The following is an 18,861-nucleotide window of genomic DNA, read 5'->3' as shown; positions in this document are numbered from 1 at the left end:
GGCTGAGCCTTAAGCTGTAAAATGGCTGCGTCCTTAAGGGGTTAAAGAAGGTTCTGACACACACTTGTATTTACTCTGCCATGTATCTGTATGAGAGGATTAACTCCTTCTGCAGAAAACATTCCCTAAACCATGACACTTCCTCCAAAACCTGTCACTTCTTTACACACTTTAGCCCACATTTATCAAACTGCAATATGTTCAGTTTTCCTCAGTAATGTGCAGAGTGCAGCACATTAGAATTTTGTGGCGTGGCGGACACAGAGCAGCCGGGACACAAAACTGGTGCAAACACTTTATAAATACATGTACAAGCAGTCAGTACAAAGTCAGACAGAAAACTGGCGCAGACACTTTATAAATACATGTGTAAGCAGACTGCACATTCTTTTCAGTGCAAAATCAGACAGAAAACTGGTGCAAACACTTTAATAAATGTGGCCCAATGTTTCCTATCAGAACCAAATAAACTAAACTTACATTCATATCACTAAAATGAACTGTGGAGCCCTTCTCCTCTGTCCACGTAAAAAGCTCCTCAGCTTTTTTATTTTTTCTGCTGAGAGGTTTGGTCACTGCAGAGTTGGCTTTCAGTCCAAATGTTAAACTTCGAGTGGTGAACTGATGAGCAATTCCAGTTGCAAGGATGAAACAATTACCCATGCAGATTCTCCGCATTATTCTGACCTCTCTTACACTACGCTTTCGAGGGTGACCAGCCTTGTTGAACTTGAATGAAATTGTGATGTTGTAAACATACAATACAATGGGGCTTATTTACTAAGGGTCCCATGGCCGCATTTCCGTCGGGTTTTCCAACATTTTCGGGGATCGCGCCGCTGGGAGAGGTATTTAGCAGGGGATTGTGTTGCACGCGATCGAATTTAGTTGTAATCACGCCGGCTTTCATGTGACACAAATCAGGGGGCGGGCCCGACGGATTCGGAGAAGCCGCGGGAATTAACTTAAAATTGTGTTGCAAGCCATGCACTTACATGCACCGGGAAGAAGATGGTGAACTCCTGCGGACCTAAGCGACACAAGCAGGATATCGGGCGCATAATCTTAGTGAATCGTCGTCGGACAATGCACTTTCGGGACTCCTCTGGACTGGGTAAGTGAATGTGCCCCAATTTCTACATTCTAGAAATCACAGACTTGGAACGACCAACTCCTCCTGCTATGGCTGTTAGGGTCACCCCTTAGGCCTTCATTTGGACAACCAGCTGCCGGAGGGTTTCAGTCCCTTTGGAACGGCCCAACATTTTTGCCAAGTCAGTGAAACCTGGAAAGTCCTGCGCCAGTTCCATCGGGTTTGTCAGATAATTAAGGAAATTAGCGCCAGGTGCCAGATTAACGCCAATAACTTGTAGGTAACGGAAAGCGTTCTCTAATTCTGATCGGCGTCTTTTACACTTATCTCTTTTACATTTTTATTCTGTGCTTTAGAATGTGTACAATGGATGAAATAATCTCATAATACTGATATATTCCTCATGTTAGGATATAGTCACATAGGACGACACAACGACCTTGACATCTAGGAAACTGTGTGTTGTTCTCTCATTTTGCTCTGCAGGTAGGTGTAGATGAGGTGTCAGGAGGGAGCAGATGATCCTGTTCTGGCAGGAGGCTGAGCCTTGTGTAAATCTCAGTGTGTCAGTGTATTTCCACTCCCTGGCTCTGGATTACACAGGAGGGGCTGGGGGCTGGGCTGGGGGCTGGGATTGCTGGCAGCTCTGACGTTCCCATCATGGGCAGAGACGCGTCAGGATGAGGAGTGAAGGCTTTTAAACATTACAAGAGCCGGGAGAAGGCTGGGAATCCTGCTGGAATACAGGGGGCTCATCCACAGCTCTCGGCTTCACCTCTTTATATTGGATTATACACGACAAATCCCTGCGCAGCAGACATTGGGAATATGGGGAATACAGAGCAGGACGCAGCCGGGGATCACACCGCAACGCACGCCAAGTGTTGCCCTCTGCTGCTATGGACAGGTAACACTATGTGCGATATATGGCGTATAACGCCCGGATGAACACCAATGGAGAGCACGGTCTTATACGTGTAGATGTAGCAGAGCTGAATATGTCATGTAACTCTTTATGGATGCTTGGTTGATAAGCACACGGTGCGGTGAGGTGGGAAGCGAGATCCATTACCAGAGCTGTCACTGCATGGATATACCGTATAGATATGTATATATGTGTGTGTGTGTAGTGTATGGATGAGAGTATCAATGTGTGTGTATTGTATACAGTGTATATGTGTGTGTTTGTACATATGTAAGTGTATATATGTGTGTTATGTATAGTGTTTGTGTGTATAATATATATATATATATAGTGTATGTATTTGTGTTTGCACATATGTAACATATGTAAGTGTATATAGCGTATATGTGTGTGTGTATATATATATATCTGTGTGTGTGTATATATAGTGCATATATGTGTGCTTGTACATATGTAACATATGTAAGTGTATATAGTGTATATATGTGTGTTATATACATATACATATGAGAGTATATACAGTGTATATGTATATATATATATGTGTGTGTGTGTGTGCTCGTACATATGTAAGTGCATAGAGTGTATATATGTGTGTTGTATATAGTATATATATATATATGAGTATATACAGTGTATATATGTGTCTGCATGTATATGGTGTCTATATATGCCGTTTACAGTGTATATATATATATATATATATATATATATATATATATATATATATGTATGTATGTGGGTGTCATGAGTGACATGTAGTACAGTGACATCTCTCGGCTCTCGCTCCTCTTACCATATGGCGTCAGACATTATATAGATCCCGGAGTCTTGCTGCGGTTACATAGATGGATGGCGCCATACACACACATATATATACAGCTTCAGTATAGTTCCTTAAAGTCATCGCAACAAGATCACAAAAGTTATCGCCCTCCTTCATCCTGCCTGAGACCCTCACTAATGAATAATGACCTGTCACCTAGCAACAGTAATACAATTTTGATACAAAGTGATTTTATCGGATCTGGCTCCTTTAAGGTGACGCGACCATCACACTGGACCAGATTTATCGTGGATTTATTGGCGCCACATGTCTGATATATATTCCTTACACTTTATTAGAGATTAATGGCTCAGACCCCCAGATTGGGATTAGTGGTCTATCCCATCTGATCGGGATTACTGTGCTTCCCCATCTATTGGGTATTGATAGGATGTACTTCTCTATGTTGGAATCAATGGAATAAACCACTCAAATTAGGATTAGTGGTCGGTACACCATTTTTATAGTTGGTGAGCTACCAGATTAGTAATCTCTACTACCTAACAAGGATTAGTAGTCTACATACCCAAATTGGATACCAACTTTGTCAAATTATTGGCCCTCACTTATTACATTGGATATTTGAAACCTGGATTGGGATTTGTGTTCCTGGACCTCCACCCTTCATGTTGGGATTAGACACTTGTACTCTCAGATTATGATAAGGGATCTGCTTTCTCTGCTTGAGATTAACAGCCTGAACTCATAGATCGAAGTCAATGGTCTGTAGCGCCTGACCGGGAGTAAAGACCCCTATCTTCAGATTGAGATTGGTAATCCGCACCCCTTGCACTTCCCCTTTTAAATTTTGTACTCTGCACCCCCAGATTTTGGGGTTGACTTTCTTAGTTAAGGGTGTGTAGCCTGCACCGCCTAGATTCGGATTAGGGGTCTGTACAGCTATGCATAGATTAGAGACCTGCACTACCAAATTGGGATTAGAAATCTTTATTTAAGATTGGATGAGTGAGCTGGTCCCCCAGATTAGGATTGGACATCTATACCCTCCCACTGAGATTGGAGACCGGTACCCCCAGACTAGTGGTTTATACCACCCGATTCTGGGATTAGAGGTCTGTTCCCATATTTTAGGATTAGTTGTTTATATCAACCCAATGTATGGTAATTAGAGACCTTAAACTCTGGATGGGCAATAGTGACCTGTGGCCCAGGGATGGGATTAGAGGTCTGTACCCACAGATTAGGATTAGTCATCTATACTTTCCCACTGTGATTGGAGGTCTGTACCCACAGATTAGGGTTAGTCATCTATACTTTCCCACTGTGATTGGAGGTCTGTACCCACAGATTAGGATTAGTCATCTATACTTTCCCACTGTGATTGGAGGTCTGTACCCACAGATTAGGATTAGACTCTACTACTCGCGTTGCACTGAGGGTTGGAATGTGAATTGGCTTGTGACCGCAGAGTCGCTGCAATGTCACCGGACAGGATCCACCACTTGCTGCCCCTGGGGTATCTTCTAATTACTGTGGGGACGGGGCGATGCAACCACCAATCAGATGACACCACTTGCCCCAAACATCCCAGATATGTCGCCCGGTCATGTGCCAAGTATTAGGGATCATATGATAAAAGCAGCGCAGGGTGGAAGAGTGTCTATTCTGGATACAGACATCACCCAGCTTTCCCAGAACTGAGGGAAAGCTGGGTGAGGACCCACGCCCCCTATAAACTGGCCCTACTACCCATCCAGTATCTATATGACAGGACCACACAGAGGGAGACCACATTTTAGAGTAAATTTGAAACTTTCAAATGTCGAAAACTTTAGTGCGGGATGAGGGGGCGATGTAGCTGTCACCCCACTGATCAATATGGTGCGCAGCAGCAGCCAAAATTGCAAAGGAAGGGGTTAACAGGGCCTCAGTCTATATGAAGGTTCTCTGGCGCCATCCAGTGGCGGCTCTAGGATTTCCACTGGTACCACTGCCTCCCAGCGCCTCCAGCCTGGTCAGGTGACCGTCCTATTGGATAACAAGGAGGGAGTGACAGACCGCAGTGCCCCCCATCTGTCACCCAAGGGGGATTCACTTTCACACCGCAGGTTAACCCTGGAGAGGATAAAGGACGATGAAGCGACAAGGTGGGATTACGATTATTTGTGAACCGTTATTGTACACGTGTAGCAGAGCGGAGTTTGTCATTTGCACAAGTGGTCGATAATACGGTTACAATGTATCAGCTGTCATATCACATAGGACATGGAAGAGGGGGTAGGTTTCAGGATAATCATTCACCATATGTCTGAGTACTTTAGGTAATGGGGTGGTGTAGCAGAGAGGAGAGAGTCACGGGCTACTCAGATGTGATTGTGGCCTCTTTGTGGATCATATACACTACATGTCAGTGGTGAATCCGTCTATAAATGACCAACCCAGCTCTGCTACATCTATAGGATGGAGATTAGGAAAATGTGTAATACAATTGCCCTATTCTGGCACAAATAGGGGTCCGATTTATTGCATCAGAGAGGCTTCAAGTGCAAATACAGCTCTATGCAGATGTAGCAGTGCTGACTTTGTCATTGAACTGTTTCTTATAAAAAAAACTTTATAACATACGTATGCAATGTGGCACCAGATTTATCTGCAGCCCTATGTAAAGCAACGTTATGAGATCAAATGACAAACTCAGCTCTGCTACTGCTAGATTTCCAGTTCTTCTCATAGAATCTAGTACTTTATGAAGGAAAGTGAACACTACCCCTGTCATTGTGGCTCCCCCGCTGTTGTTATACTACAACTCCCATCATGCTCTGATTTGCTTACAGTCACAAACCTGCTACATCTGTAAATGTTTCATTTTGTTGCTGTTTGATGACAAGTTATTTAGTAGAGTGGATTTGTCTTTCACTTGTTTGCAGTCAGGTTGTTCATTATTTACCATAAAACCAGAAAGACAGGCAGATGTAGCAGAGCTGAATTTGTCATTCGTAGTGTCACGCCCCACATTAGTCCACCAGGATACAATCCATTATTTGTTAGTTCTCTCCCTACTGAGATTTTCCCCGTGCAGATGTAACCTGCAAACAGATGACAACCTCAGCTCTGCTACATCTGACATCTCTCCGGCAGCGTCAATAGGTTTTGCTCCATCTGTAATTTCTTTACGAAACATGACCCCACTACATCCAACACCAACATAATCAACTCTGCGGTACGTAGCTTGTCCACGATCTCTATCTCGTATGGCACTGCTACATCATGACATTACTCATAGAAAATGCACATTCAGCTCTGCTACATCACCTAACCAACGTAAAACAGACAAGTGACCGGAATAGCTCTGCTACCTCTAACAGCTTGACTGCAACCGACATCCAACATATTGCACTCTGCTACATCTGCGATTACACCTACGGCTTACATCAATCATTATACAACCTACACCTGACAAACCCAGCTCTGCAGTGTGTAATGATTAGCCTTCCCACAAACTCTGCTGCATCGGATAGAATTCTTCGATCTTACATCTGACAAACTCAGCTCTGACACATTATCAGCTTTCCTAAGATTACAGATGCCCCATTATAACAAAATGTTCTGCCAAATGACAAACTCATCACGACAGAGCCTACAGCTCACACATTTGGCATTTGACTGCTTTTAAAAGACCAACATCTGCTAAACTCCGCTCTGCTGCATCTGACAGTTCTTCTATAACCTTTTGATAACAAACTCAGCTCTGCTACACCTCATGGCGCACATAAAACTCACATCTGACACACTATGCTTTATTTGCATCTGGCAGCATTCCGGCAATCTCATTCTGACAAACTCCACTCTGCTGCATCTGACAGCTCTATCTGCATGACACAACCCTCTGACATCTGTCAGTTTTTATAAACTCAGCTCTGCTGCCTGTGAAATAGACCTGACACTTTTAGATCTGCTGCATAAGACATTCTTTCAATCACCAAACTCCGCTCTAGTGCATGTAACAGTTCTTCTAGAACCCACCGCAAACTCAGCTCTGCTGCATGTAACAGTTCTGCAACCCACTGCAAACCCAGCACTGATGTATGTAACAGTTATTCTATAACCCACTGCAAACTCAGCTCTGCTGCATGTAACAGTTCTACAACCTACTGCAGACTCAGCACTTATGTATGAGCCAGTTCTTCTAGAACCCACCGCAAACTCAGCTCTGCTGCATGTAACAGTTCTTCAACCTACTGCAAACTCAGCACTTATGTGTGAAACAGTTCTATAACCCACGGCAAACTCGTCTCTACTGCATGTAACAGTTCTTCTAGAATCTACTACAAACTCGGCTCTGCTGCACGTAACAAAACTCATCTCTACTGCATGTAAAAGTTCTTCTAGAACCCACAGCAAACTCAGCTCTGCTGTAGCAGTTCTTCAAGAACCCACTTAAAACTCAGCACTGCTGCATGTAACAGTTCTTCTAGAACCTACCACAAACTCAACCCTGCTGTATGTAACAGTAGCATAGCAATCAAATTCAGCACTGCTGCATTTGAGAGCTCTTGTACAACTCTTATGTCTTCTAGTTTATATCTGCTGCATCTGACAAACCCAGTTCTGCTGCATCTGACAAACCCAGCTCTGCTGCATCTGACAAACCCAGCCCTGCTACATTTGGTGATTCCTTCTGAACATCTAACAAACTTTGCTGGATCTCAGCTCTGCTGCATCTGGTAGCGTGTACACAAGCCCAAACTAAGTCCTGCTCATCTACAATTTACTAAATTAGTTCTTCGGTAATCTTACAGTCCTACAGATGGCAATCTCAGCTCTGCTACATCATAGTATTCAGGCAGTCATCTGCTGCTCAATGGGTAATTGTGCAATGTAATGTGCACACTCTGCGCCAGCAGCCGCTCACTCGTGTTATTATGAACATGTTTGTGAAGTCACCCACATACATTAGAAGGTGACGTATGATGGGTGTAGTTGTACTGGAGTTTTGCATTCCAGCAGAGGCCTCCGGCCATTTCACCAGAGAACACCCGGGTGTTATAGTTATTACATACCTACAGCCCTGTACACATTGTACGAGAGCTGACACTCCGGTACACAGCGTGCTGATGGGTGTCACCGATTTCTCTTTGTTCTGTACTATATATAGGCCTTAAAGGGAGAGCCGCTGTTATTACCTATAGACATTAATAGTCACCAGATATCTGATACCTCAATTTAAAGGGTTTGTAAATTGGGCGATCCCTTTAAATGTGGACCATTTGCTTAAGCTTATAACTGGGACTGTCCTTTTTATACAAATTTTTTTACATGAAGTCAAAGCCCATGCCCTTGTGTTGTCATGAGGACGCATCCCATAGTGTTGTGCCGTTTCTGCCGCTATAGGATGAATGGAGCTCTAACTGTATAGATCTTTATGTGTAGATCCATATAAAATATGAATGTAATATACTGCTAAAATATGGACTTGGGGTTGGTGCAGACCCCATAGCGGTACCCATGCTCCAAAGATAACAACTGACACACAGTTCCCCTATAGCACTATTCCCTATTGCAACCCAACTGGTATCCATAGGATATCGCCTGATTATATATAGCGACATTATCAATATCTGATCACACAGGCAGTTTCTGTTGTAACATCTCTTTACCTGTGACAACACTTCCTGTTTACCGGGTCTTCTTCAGTCTTATCATGGGGTACTATGGGAATATGGTCCTCAGAGCAGAGAGAGCATCTACTTGAAACAACAAATTTAGTACAGATTGGGTGAATAACCCTAATCTATACGCTAAGTTTCTGCAGGTCCCACCTCCCTGTGTCCCCTAGAGGAACTATGTGACATCTCCCTATGATATGTACACCCACTGTTGAGACTTTAATTCGATTAGTTGGGCTTTTTCTCCTTCTGTATACATAAAATGCTGCCATAACTTTCCAAGGGCCGAATCCAGACCCCATAGCAGTACCTAATCCTCCATGATGCATCACACTATATCCATCTAAACATACATATTGCACAAAAATCTATATCCTGTATAAAAGTTAAGCCAGTTTTTGCTATTTCGGGCGCCACTGACCGACTGTGATTTTAGGTCACTCCTACAGTCTATAAATGTAGCACTGATAAATGTGGATGGGCCTAGTACTGACTCAAGAGCGGTACCCAGTCCTAACAATAACTAACACATGGTCCATCCCTCTACCCCCTCATACTACGAGCTCTGCACATCATATGTAGCAGCATCATCACTATTTTACTATTTTAGGGCCCCACTAAATGCCTGAGGCATAATATTATGTGATTTAATATAATATTATATAATGGAACTCACCCTAAAAAATCATCTGTTATATGACTAAAGTGCCATCCACCCCAATACTTTCTCATAAATTACCTCCTCAAAACCTTATTCAGCAATATAGTCACTTTGCAAGTACTTTTCTATTTTGGGATGCTTCTGAATATTTCCTTCACACTTGATTTTAGGTCCCCCATACACTCTTTATCTGTAATATACTGCAAAAACCTATACATGGGCCTAGTGCTGACCCCATTGCAGTACCATATCATCCATAAAACTTCATTAACACATAGCACATGTCTCTACCGCTCCACATTGCATCCAATCTACAGGCGGTCCCCTACTTAAGAACACCCGACTTACAGACGACCCCTAGTTACAAACGGACCTCTGGTAATTTACTGTACTTTAGTCCCAGGATACAATAAACAGCTGTAACAGTTATCAGAGGTGTCTGTAATGAAGCTTTATTACTATTCCTGGTACTTATAACAATCCAACATTTTTACAATCCAATTGTCACATAGGCTAAAACAAATTTGGTTGGGGTTACAATGATAAAATATACAGTTCCGACTTACAGACAAATTCAACTTAAGAACAAACCTGCAGAACCTCTCTTGTAGGTAACCCGGGGACTGCCTGTATATTACATGTAGAAACATTCATAAGCCACTGACCAATTGAGGTTTAACTTTATCTGGATCCCCGGGTGGTTCTGTGATTGTTAGATCACTTATACTGTCTGTAGTTGTAATGTACAGCAAAAGCTTGTAAATGGCCGCAGAATTGACCACATAGCCATACCCAGTGGATGATAAACTATATCTAAATCCCAGTCCATCCCTCTAACCTTCCATTCTGTCCCATTGCTCTCCATATGATATGTAGCAGCATAGTCAGGGGCGTAACTACAGTGGTAGCAGCCATTGCAGCTGCTATGGGGCCCACAGCGTCAGGGGGCCCCGTCATCCTACCTGACATACTAAAGAGTGGAGGATATGCACCATTATATACATACTATGCTGCACATTGTACAGCATAACATGTATATAACATATATGTGATGTATATATGCTCTATATGTGTGATTGTAACTTGCATGTGTGAGTATGCAAATATGTATATTTCTTAAGTGAGAAGGGGGCCCCATGCAGAAGCCCTGCTATGGGGCCCTGTCTCTCCTAGTTACGCGCCTGAGCATAGTCACCATTTTACTATTTCAGGGTTCACTGACCGTCTGATGATTAACATTATGTGAAACATAGTTCATATAATATATAGTCATATCATTTTAGGTAATATCCTGCTAAACCTCTTCATTGACCTTGTACTGACCCTGTAGCTGTACTCAATCCTGCGTATAACATCACAACCCGCACTACATACCTTTACCCATCCAATCCTTTCTTATTGAGCAAAATAGTCACTACTTTGGCATTCAGGAAGCTGGTGACTGGCTAATGTAAAAGTTTCTTAAATGTGCGGTTTTTGTGATTTTAGGTATAGTAATATAATGCACCAAGCTGCACATGGGGTTAGTACTGACCCCATAGCGGTACCCAGTCCCCCATAAAACATCACTTCCACATACTTCATCCCTCTTCCCTTCCATATTACTGCCTCTCCTTATCCAAAATAGCCATAAAATCATTATTTTACTATCTAAGGACGCCTGATAAAGGACATTATAACATTCTCTGACTCACTGGTTGCTTTTGTGATTTGCGGTCACTCCTATAATAAGCCTGCAGTATGGCGAGCCGTTCTCACCTGCCCCTGTGTAAACTGAACATTGCACAGCCTTAAAAAAAAGAAACTCCTCATTAATCCGGATTAGCTTTATTGACATAGCAGGGCTGTGTTAGAAAAGCAGTTTGTGTGCTGCAATGGCGAGTGCAACAGCGCCCCCTGGTGTCCACAACAATATTCTTTTCACCTATTGAAATCAAGGATGGGAAAACTTTTAGCAAAATTAGTAAATTAATTAATCTAATTAGATGATGTACAAGTTACCTGGTGTGTGTGTGTGTGTGTAATATATATATATATTAGTATTTATATCTGTTTTCTAATTCCCAGTGGTATAATTTGGATAGGCCTTGACCCATGCAGGCAGCTGGGATTGAAAGTGAGGTGTCTCCTTTTACGAAACACATGAGCAGCAGCTGCATAGATCTATCTGCTGGTTTGTTACAATGTATCAGTCTGTAGTCCAGACTGTTTAGCTCACAGAGCATTGTCTAGACTGGATACAATTTTCTCCATTCCAAGGCCGTGACCCTGTACATAGTGAGCCCTGCTCTCAGCTGAGAAGTGGAGACAATTGTATCCAGGCTAGACAATGCTCCGTGAGCTAAACACATCAGCAGCTGCTGTGCAGATCTCTCTGCTGCTTTGTTACAATGTATCAGTCTGTAGTCCAGACTGTTTAGCTCACAGAGCATTGTCTAGACTGGATACAATTGTCTCCATTCCAAGGCAGTGACCCTGTACATACCAAGTGCTGCTCTCAGCTGAGAAATAGAGACAATTGTATCCAGTCTAGACTATGCTCTGTGAGCTAAACAGCCTGGACTCCAGACTGATACATTGTAACAACCCAGCAGAGAGATCTGTGCATCTGCTGCTGATGTGTTTAGCTCACAGAGCATTGTCTAGACTGGATACAATTGTCTCCATTTAGAGATAGTGACCCTGTACATAGCTAGTCCTGTTCTCGGCTGAGAAATAGAGACAATTGTATCCAGTCTAGACAATGCTCTGTGAGCTAAACAGCCTGATCTCCAGACTGATACATTGTAACAAACCAACAGATAGATCTGTGCAGCTGCTGTTGATGTGATTAGCTCACAGAGCATTGTCTAGACTGGATACAATTGTCTCCACTTCTCAGCTGAGAGCAGGACTAGCTATATACAGGGTCACTGCCTCTGAATGGAAACAGAAAGATTTAAGTCACTGACAGCAAGCAGAGATCTGGAAAATAGTGAAGAACTGTAGGGTGCGTTCACACGTTCAGTTGTTCAGTTTTTTTATGCACTATTTGATGTCCAGGGCAGTGAAATAAAGAGGAGTAGCACCTCTCGCTGATTCTCACCCATTTTCATCCACACCTGCTTTGGCATCTGAAAAATCTGATCGTGTGAACACACCTGAAGCATAAACTTGTCGAATTTAAGATGAATTTACATAAACCTATTAACGCTCCTTATGGGGCAGGCTAATTCCTCCTCCTCTGTGTTCTGCGATGTTTGATTCTTGATCCCGTGTTTCTTCGTTGGGATTATGGCAGGAATTTTGGTGGGACCTGATCCTGGTACTGGAGAACATTGCGGGGCCCCCCGGAGGACTCTCTCCACATACTTTACCTTGAGTAGTTTCTCAGATGACGGATTCCTTTCTGTTGTTTACATTTGCAGCTTTCTGGCTTCTTAAGGAACCAAATGTTTCTATTCAAAAGGGCGACAGACAAGGAACTGCATTAAGTTATGATTTACATTTAAGTCGGGTGCCCCCAGCCGAAAGAAAACGCCCACATTTCTGACAACTTTAACCCTTTCACAACCCGTTATGAAAATGTAACATTTCTGTTCCTTGACCAAGATGTCATTTTGTTTCAAAGGATGTATATATGGCCACAGCACAGTACTACTACTCCTATCCTGTATATATGGGCACAGCACAGTACTACTACTCCTATCCTGTATATATGGGTACAGCACAGTACTACTACTCCTATCCTATATATATATGGGCACAGCACAGTACTACTACTCCTATCCTGTATATATGGGTACAGCACAGTACTACTACTCCTATCCTATATATATATGGGCACAGCACAGTACTACTACTCCTATCCTGTATATATGAGCACAGTACTACTACACCTATTCTGTATATATGGGCATAGCTCAGTACTACTAGTCCTATCCTATATATATGGGCACAGCACAGTACTACTACTCCTACCCTGTATATATGGGCACAGCACAGTACTACTACTCCTATCCTATATATATGGGTACAGCACAGTACTACTACTCTTATCCTGTGTATACGGGCACAGCACAGTACTACTACTCCTGTCCTGTATATATGGGCACAGCACAGTACTACTACTCCTATCCTGTATATATGGGCACAGCACAGTACTACTACTCCTATCCTGTATATATGGGCACAGCACAGTACTACTACTCCTATCCTGTATATATGGGCACAGCACAATACTACTACTCCTATCCTGTATGTATGGACACAACACAGTACTACTACTCCTATCCTGTATATATGGGCACAGCACAGTACTACTACTCCTATCCTGTATGTATGGACACAGCAAAGTACTACTACTCCTATCCTATATATATGGGTACAGCACAGTACTACTACTCCTATCCTATATATATATGGGCACAGCACAGTACTACTACTCCTATCCTGTATATATGGGTACAGCACAGTACTACTACTCCTATCCTATATATATATGGGCACAGCACAGTACTACTACTCCTATCCTGTATATATGAGCACAGTACTACTACACCTATTCTGTATATATGGGCATAGCTCAGTACTACTAGTCCTATCCTATATATATGGGCACAGCACAGTACTACTACTCCTACCCTGTATATATGGGCACAGCACAGTACTACTACTCCTATCCTATATATATGGGTACAGCACAGTACTACTACTCCTATCCTGTGTATACGGGCACAGCACAGTACTACTACTCCTGTCCTGTATATATGGGCACAGCACAGTACTACTACTCCTATCCTGTATATATGGGCACAGCGCAGTACTACTACTCCTACCCTGTATATATGGGCACAGCGCAGTACTACTACTCCTATCCTATATATATGGGTACAGCACAGTACTACTACTCCTATCCTGTGTATATGGGCATAGCACAGTACTACTACTCTATCCTGTATATATGGGCACAGCACAGTACTACTACTCCTATCCTGTATATATGGGCACAGCACAGTACTACTACTCCTATCCTGTATATATGGGCACAGCACAGTACTACTACTCCTACCCTGTATATATGGGCACAGCACAATACTACTACTCCTATCCTGTATATATGGGCACAGCACAGTACTACTACTCCTACCCTGTATATATGGGCACAGCGCAGTACTACTACTCCTATCCTATATATATGGGTACAGCACAGTACTACTACTCCTATCCTGTGTATATGGGCATAGCACAGTACTACTACTCTATCCTGTATATATGGGCACAGCACAGTACTACTACTCCTATCCTGTATATATGGGCACAGCACAGTACTACTACTCCTATCCTGTATATATGGGCACAGCACAATACTACTACTCCTATCCTGTATGTATGGACACAACACAGTACTACTACTCCTATCCTGTATATATGGGCACAGCACAGTACTACTACTCCTATCCTGTATATATGGGCACAGAACAGTACTACTACTCCTACCCTGTATATATGGGCACAGAACAGTACTACTACTCCTATCCTGTATGTATGGACACAGCACAGTACTACTACTCCTATCCTGTATATATGAGCACAGCACAGTACTACTACTCCTATCCTGTATGTATGGACACAGCACAGTACTACTACTCCTATCCTGTATATATGGGCACAGAACAGTACTACTACTCCTATCCTGTATGTATGGACACAGCACAGTACTACTACTCCTATCCTGTATATATGAGCACAGCACAGTACTACTACTGGAGTGGATTTCGGAGGATTAATCAGTTGTGGGGGATATACTAAAATACTCCAGCATCTTTGTATATCAGACGCATGACTGTCAGGGGCGTAACTTGAGGGGGTGTAGAGGGTGCAGTTGCAACTGGGCCCAAGGGGATTTAGGGGGCCCTTAAGGTGCTCACTTTCCCATATGAGAAGACTAGTAATATAAATCATACATTAAACCCGGGGGCCTGGCACAGACTTTACCCTGGGGCCCATCAGCTTCAAGTTACACCAGTGTTAATCTAATCATTTCTCTCAGACAGCCACGTCCCACCACAGACCACTGGTGCTGGGAGGATAAGGACGTGATCCCACCATCTTCTTATATGTATATGCCGATTGTTGTCATTGGGTTTTGTGTTTGACTCATCCATTACCTCTAAAATGGGGCCCTCATATTACACACATTGGGGTGACTCAACATGTAGATCAATTCTGTGTGATGTTGTGGTGGATATAGCATGTGGTCACTAACCTTTCTACAATCTTTGCACTAATCCCTAGTCCAGAGCCTACATGAAGGGTAACAATGTATCTGCCCCATATATCACTTGTATTCTATATTGTTTAGCAGTTTTCCGGCTATGTCTGTAATTCTCAGTTGTCTCAGAGCTGGGGGCGGGAGACAAGCTGTTGTCATGTCTCCCATACACTGCACACTGAACGTAGAGTAGAACCTTCTCTATAACTCAGAAGCATCAGTAGAATCATATAGAACATTACAGTGAAGGTCTGACTTATACTGTTGGGAATAAAGCACTTGGGGTGAGCTAGAAACTTCCCATTATCTCCAGCAGTCTCTGTCTGTGCCTGTGTCTCTCTTCTATCACTCAGAAGCATCAGTAGAATCATACAGAACATTAGAGAAGGACTGTACTGTACTGATGGAATAAAGCACTTGGGGTGAGCTAGAAACTTCCCATTATCTCCAGCAGTCTCTGTCTGTGCCTGTGTCTCTCTTCTATCACTCAGAAGCATCAGTAGAATCATACAGAACATTAGAGAAGGACTGTACTGTACTGATGGAATAAAGCACTTGGGGTGAGCTAGAAACTTCTCATTATCTCCAGCAGTCTGTCTGTACCTGTGTCTCTCTTCTATCACTCAGAAGCATCAGCGGTATTTATGGGTGAAAAAGCACTTTGGGTGAGATAGAAACTTCCAATTTTCTACAGCAGTCCCTGTCTGTGCCTGTGGCTATATTTATGGGGAGAAAAGCACTTTGGGTGAGATAGAAACTTCCAATTTTCTCCAGCAGTCCCTGTCTGTGCCTGTGTCTCTCTTCTATCACTCAGAAGCATCAGCGGTATTTATGGGTGAAAAAGCACTTTGGGTGAGATAGAAACTTCCAATTTTCTACAGCAGTCCCTGTCTGTGCCTGTGGCTATATTTATGGGGAGAAAAGCACTTTGGGTGAGATAGAAACTTCCAATTTTCTCCAGCAGTCCCTGTCTGTGCCTGTGTCTCTCTTCTGTCACTCAGAAACATCAGTAGGATCATATAGGACCTTAAGGAAAACAACTGACCTGTATTTATGGGAGGGGGAAGCACTTGGGGTGAGATAGAAACTTACCATTTTCTCCAGCAGTCCTTGTCTGTGTCTCTCTTCTATCACTCTAATTAGTAGGATTATATAGGACCTTATATCAAATTACTGACCTATATTTATGGGGGGAAAAAGCACTTTGGGTGAGATAGAAACCTCCTAGTCTACGTCTGTCCCCTCTTTTTAGAATGTAAGAGAGAAGGAGAATATATATTATACAGTTTCTTTTGTGCTTCTCTACTATCAATTTATGCAAAAGTAATTGAAATGCTAAAGGGACGGTCGCAGTGGGCGGAGTTTCTTTTGTGAGGGCGTAGTATTCAGTTGGGACACAATCTGTACTTATAATGTAGATTCCCATAACTGTCTAGAGCTCCATGTGATTATATTAGAGATCTGGAGCACTTCCCATCACCGGAGCACGACGCGTTCCAGTAAGACATATTAAGATAACTCAATACTGTGATCAGACGCCGCCATACACATGAGTGACGGGGAGTTATTAGATCTCGCTCAGTGTCCTCCACATGACATCACTCTGCTGTCAATTGTTAAAGACAAACAGCGCCACCCCTTGCCCACAGGCTTTGTGTGGTACTGCAAGAGTCTAATTCATCCATATTCATAGGACATTAATATTGTAGTCCCCTTTAAGAATATTTTTGTGCATTCTCAATTGTTGCCAACAGGGGTCAATGTTTACTTTCTTCAGACACAAGTGTAACCCCCCCTATAGTTCAGAGTAGGTACTACACCCCAAATTTTACATCCAATATCTTTCATACTATTAAAGGAAATGTATAGAAAAACAATTTAAAAGATTTCTTAATGTTTTTCTCTTTCAGTGAATCCTTAATAGTCCAGTCTTGAACAAGAGACCAGCAGCCAAAATGCTGGAGAAGGTGGTCTGTTCCCTGCTGGTGCCACTTATGGTCATAGTAACGGTTTTGGATGGTAAGTATACGTCATCACCTCGGACCCCTCTATGATACGTTATATCATATTCTCGGAAAGTTGAATGACTACCAATATGGCTGCCATTACAGGTCCGGAGCCCCGGGTGTCACCCTTCTTATGGTTATGTGTGTGGTCCGGGATGGACCGCCTATAGTTGTGTGTGCGGTCCAGGATGCACCCCGTATGGTTTGGTGTGTGTGGTCCGGGATGGACCCCCTATGGTTTGGTTTGTGTGGTCCGGGATGGACCCCCTATGGTTTGGTGTGTGTGGTCCAGGATGGACCCTGTTTGGTTTGGTGTGTGTGGTCCAGGATGGACCCCCTATGGTTGTGTGTGTGGTCCGGGATGGACCCCCTAATCTTGTGTGTGTGTGTGGTCCGGGATGGACCCGCTATGGTTGCGTGTGTGGTCCGGGATGGACCCGCTATGGTTGCGTGTGTGGTCCGGGATGGATCCCCTATGGTTGTCTGTTTGGGCTAGGATGTTCCCGGATGGTTCGAAATCTCATAAAACAATAAAGACAGAATACCAAGAACGTGTCTGATGATAACCTCATTACCTACAGCACAGTCACCTCCAGGAGAACCAAGTGTCACCCACTGCCGGTCCTATGAGAAGGAGACCTTTACCTGTTGGTGGAAACCTGGGCCTGATGGTGGACTCCCGACCAATTACACCCTACTATACTGGACAGAAAAGTAAGTATTATAAGCAGTATTATAGTAGTTCTATTCTTGTACATAGGGGGCAGTATTATAGTAGTTATATTCTTGTATGTAGGGGGCAGTATTATAGTAGTTATATTCCTGTACATAGGGGGCAGTATTATAGTAGTTATATTCTTGTACATAGGGGGCAGTATTATAGTAGTTATATTCTTGTACATAGGGAGCAGTATTATAGTAGTTATATTCCTGTACATAGGGGGCAGTATTATAGTAGTTATATTCTTGTACATAGGGAGCAGTATTATAGTAGTTATATTCCTGTACATAGGGGGCAGTATTATAGTAGTTATATTCTTGTACATAGGGGGCAGTATTACAGGAGTTATATTCTTGTACATAGGGGGCAGTATTATAGTAGTTATATTCTTGTACATAGGGGGCAGTATTATAGTAATTATATTCTTGTACATAGGGGGCAGTATTATAGTAGTTATATTCTTGTACATAGGGGGCAGTATTATAGTAGTTATATTCCTGTACATAGGGGGCAGTATTATAGTAGTTATATTCCTGTACATAGGGGGCAGTATTATAGTAGTTATATTCTTGTACATAGGGGGCAGTATTATAGTAGTTCTATTCTTGTACATAGGAGACAGTATTATAGTAGTTATATTCTTGTACATAGGGGGCAGCATTATAGTAGTTATATTCTTGTACATAGGGGGCAGTATTTTAGTACTTAAATTCATGCACATAGGGGGCAGTATTATAGTAGTTATATTC

General features: G+C 42.8%; 1 protein-coding gene across 2 annotated transcripts in view; it reads left to right on the top strand.

The window, feature by feature from the left end:
* The first annotated feature begins 1,740 nt into the window (after positions 1-1,740).
* Positions 1,741-18,861, top strand: part of PRLR (prolactin receptor) — a 31,324-nt gene continuing 14,203 nt past the window's right edge. Inside the window, exons 1-3 of one of the 2 annotated variants that reach the window (XM_072134744.1) lie at positions 1,741-2,000; positions 17,296-17,404; positions 17,973-18,105. In XM_072134744.1, the coding sequence (XP_071990845.1) occupies positions 17,341-17,404; positions 17,973-18,105 (197 nt within the window). In that variant the 5' untranslated portion in view covers positions 1,741-2,000; positions 17,296-17,340. Of the gene's footprint in view, positions 2,001-4,800; positions 4,953-17,295; positions 17,405-17,972; positions 18,106-18,861 lie in introns of those variants that run through there. The other variant, XM_072134752.1, reaches the window with a different exon arrangement.

The sequence above is a fragment of the Engystomops pustulosus genome, chromosome 1 (genome assembly GCF_040894005.1).
Source record: "Engystomops pustulosus chromosome 1, aEngPut4.maternal, whole genome shotgun sequence".
Lineage (NCBI taxonomy): Eukaryota > Metazoa > Chordata > Amphibia > Anura > Leptodactylidae > Engystomops > Engystomops pustulosus.
This window is presented reverse-complemented; position numbering and strand designations above follow the sequence as displayed.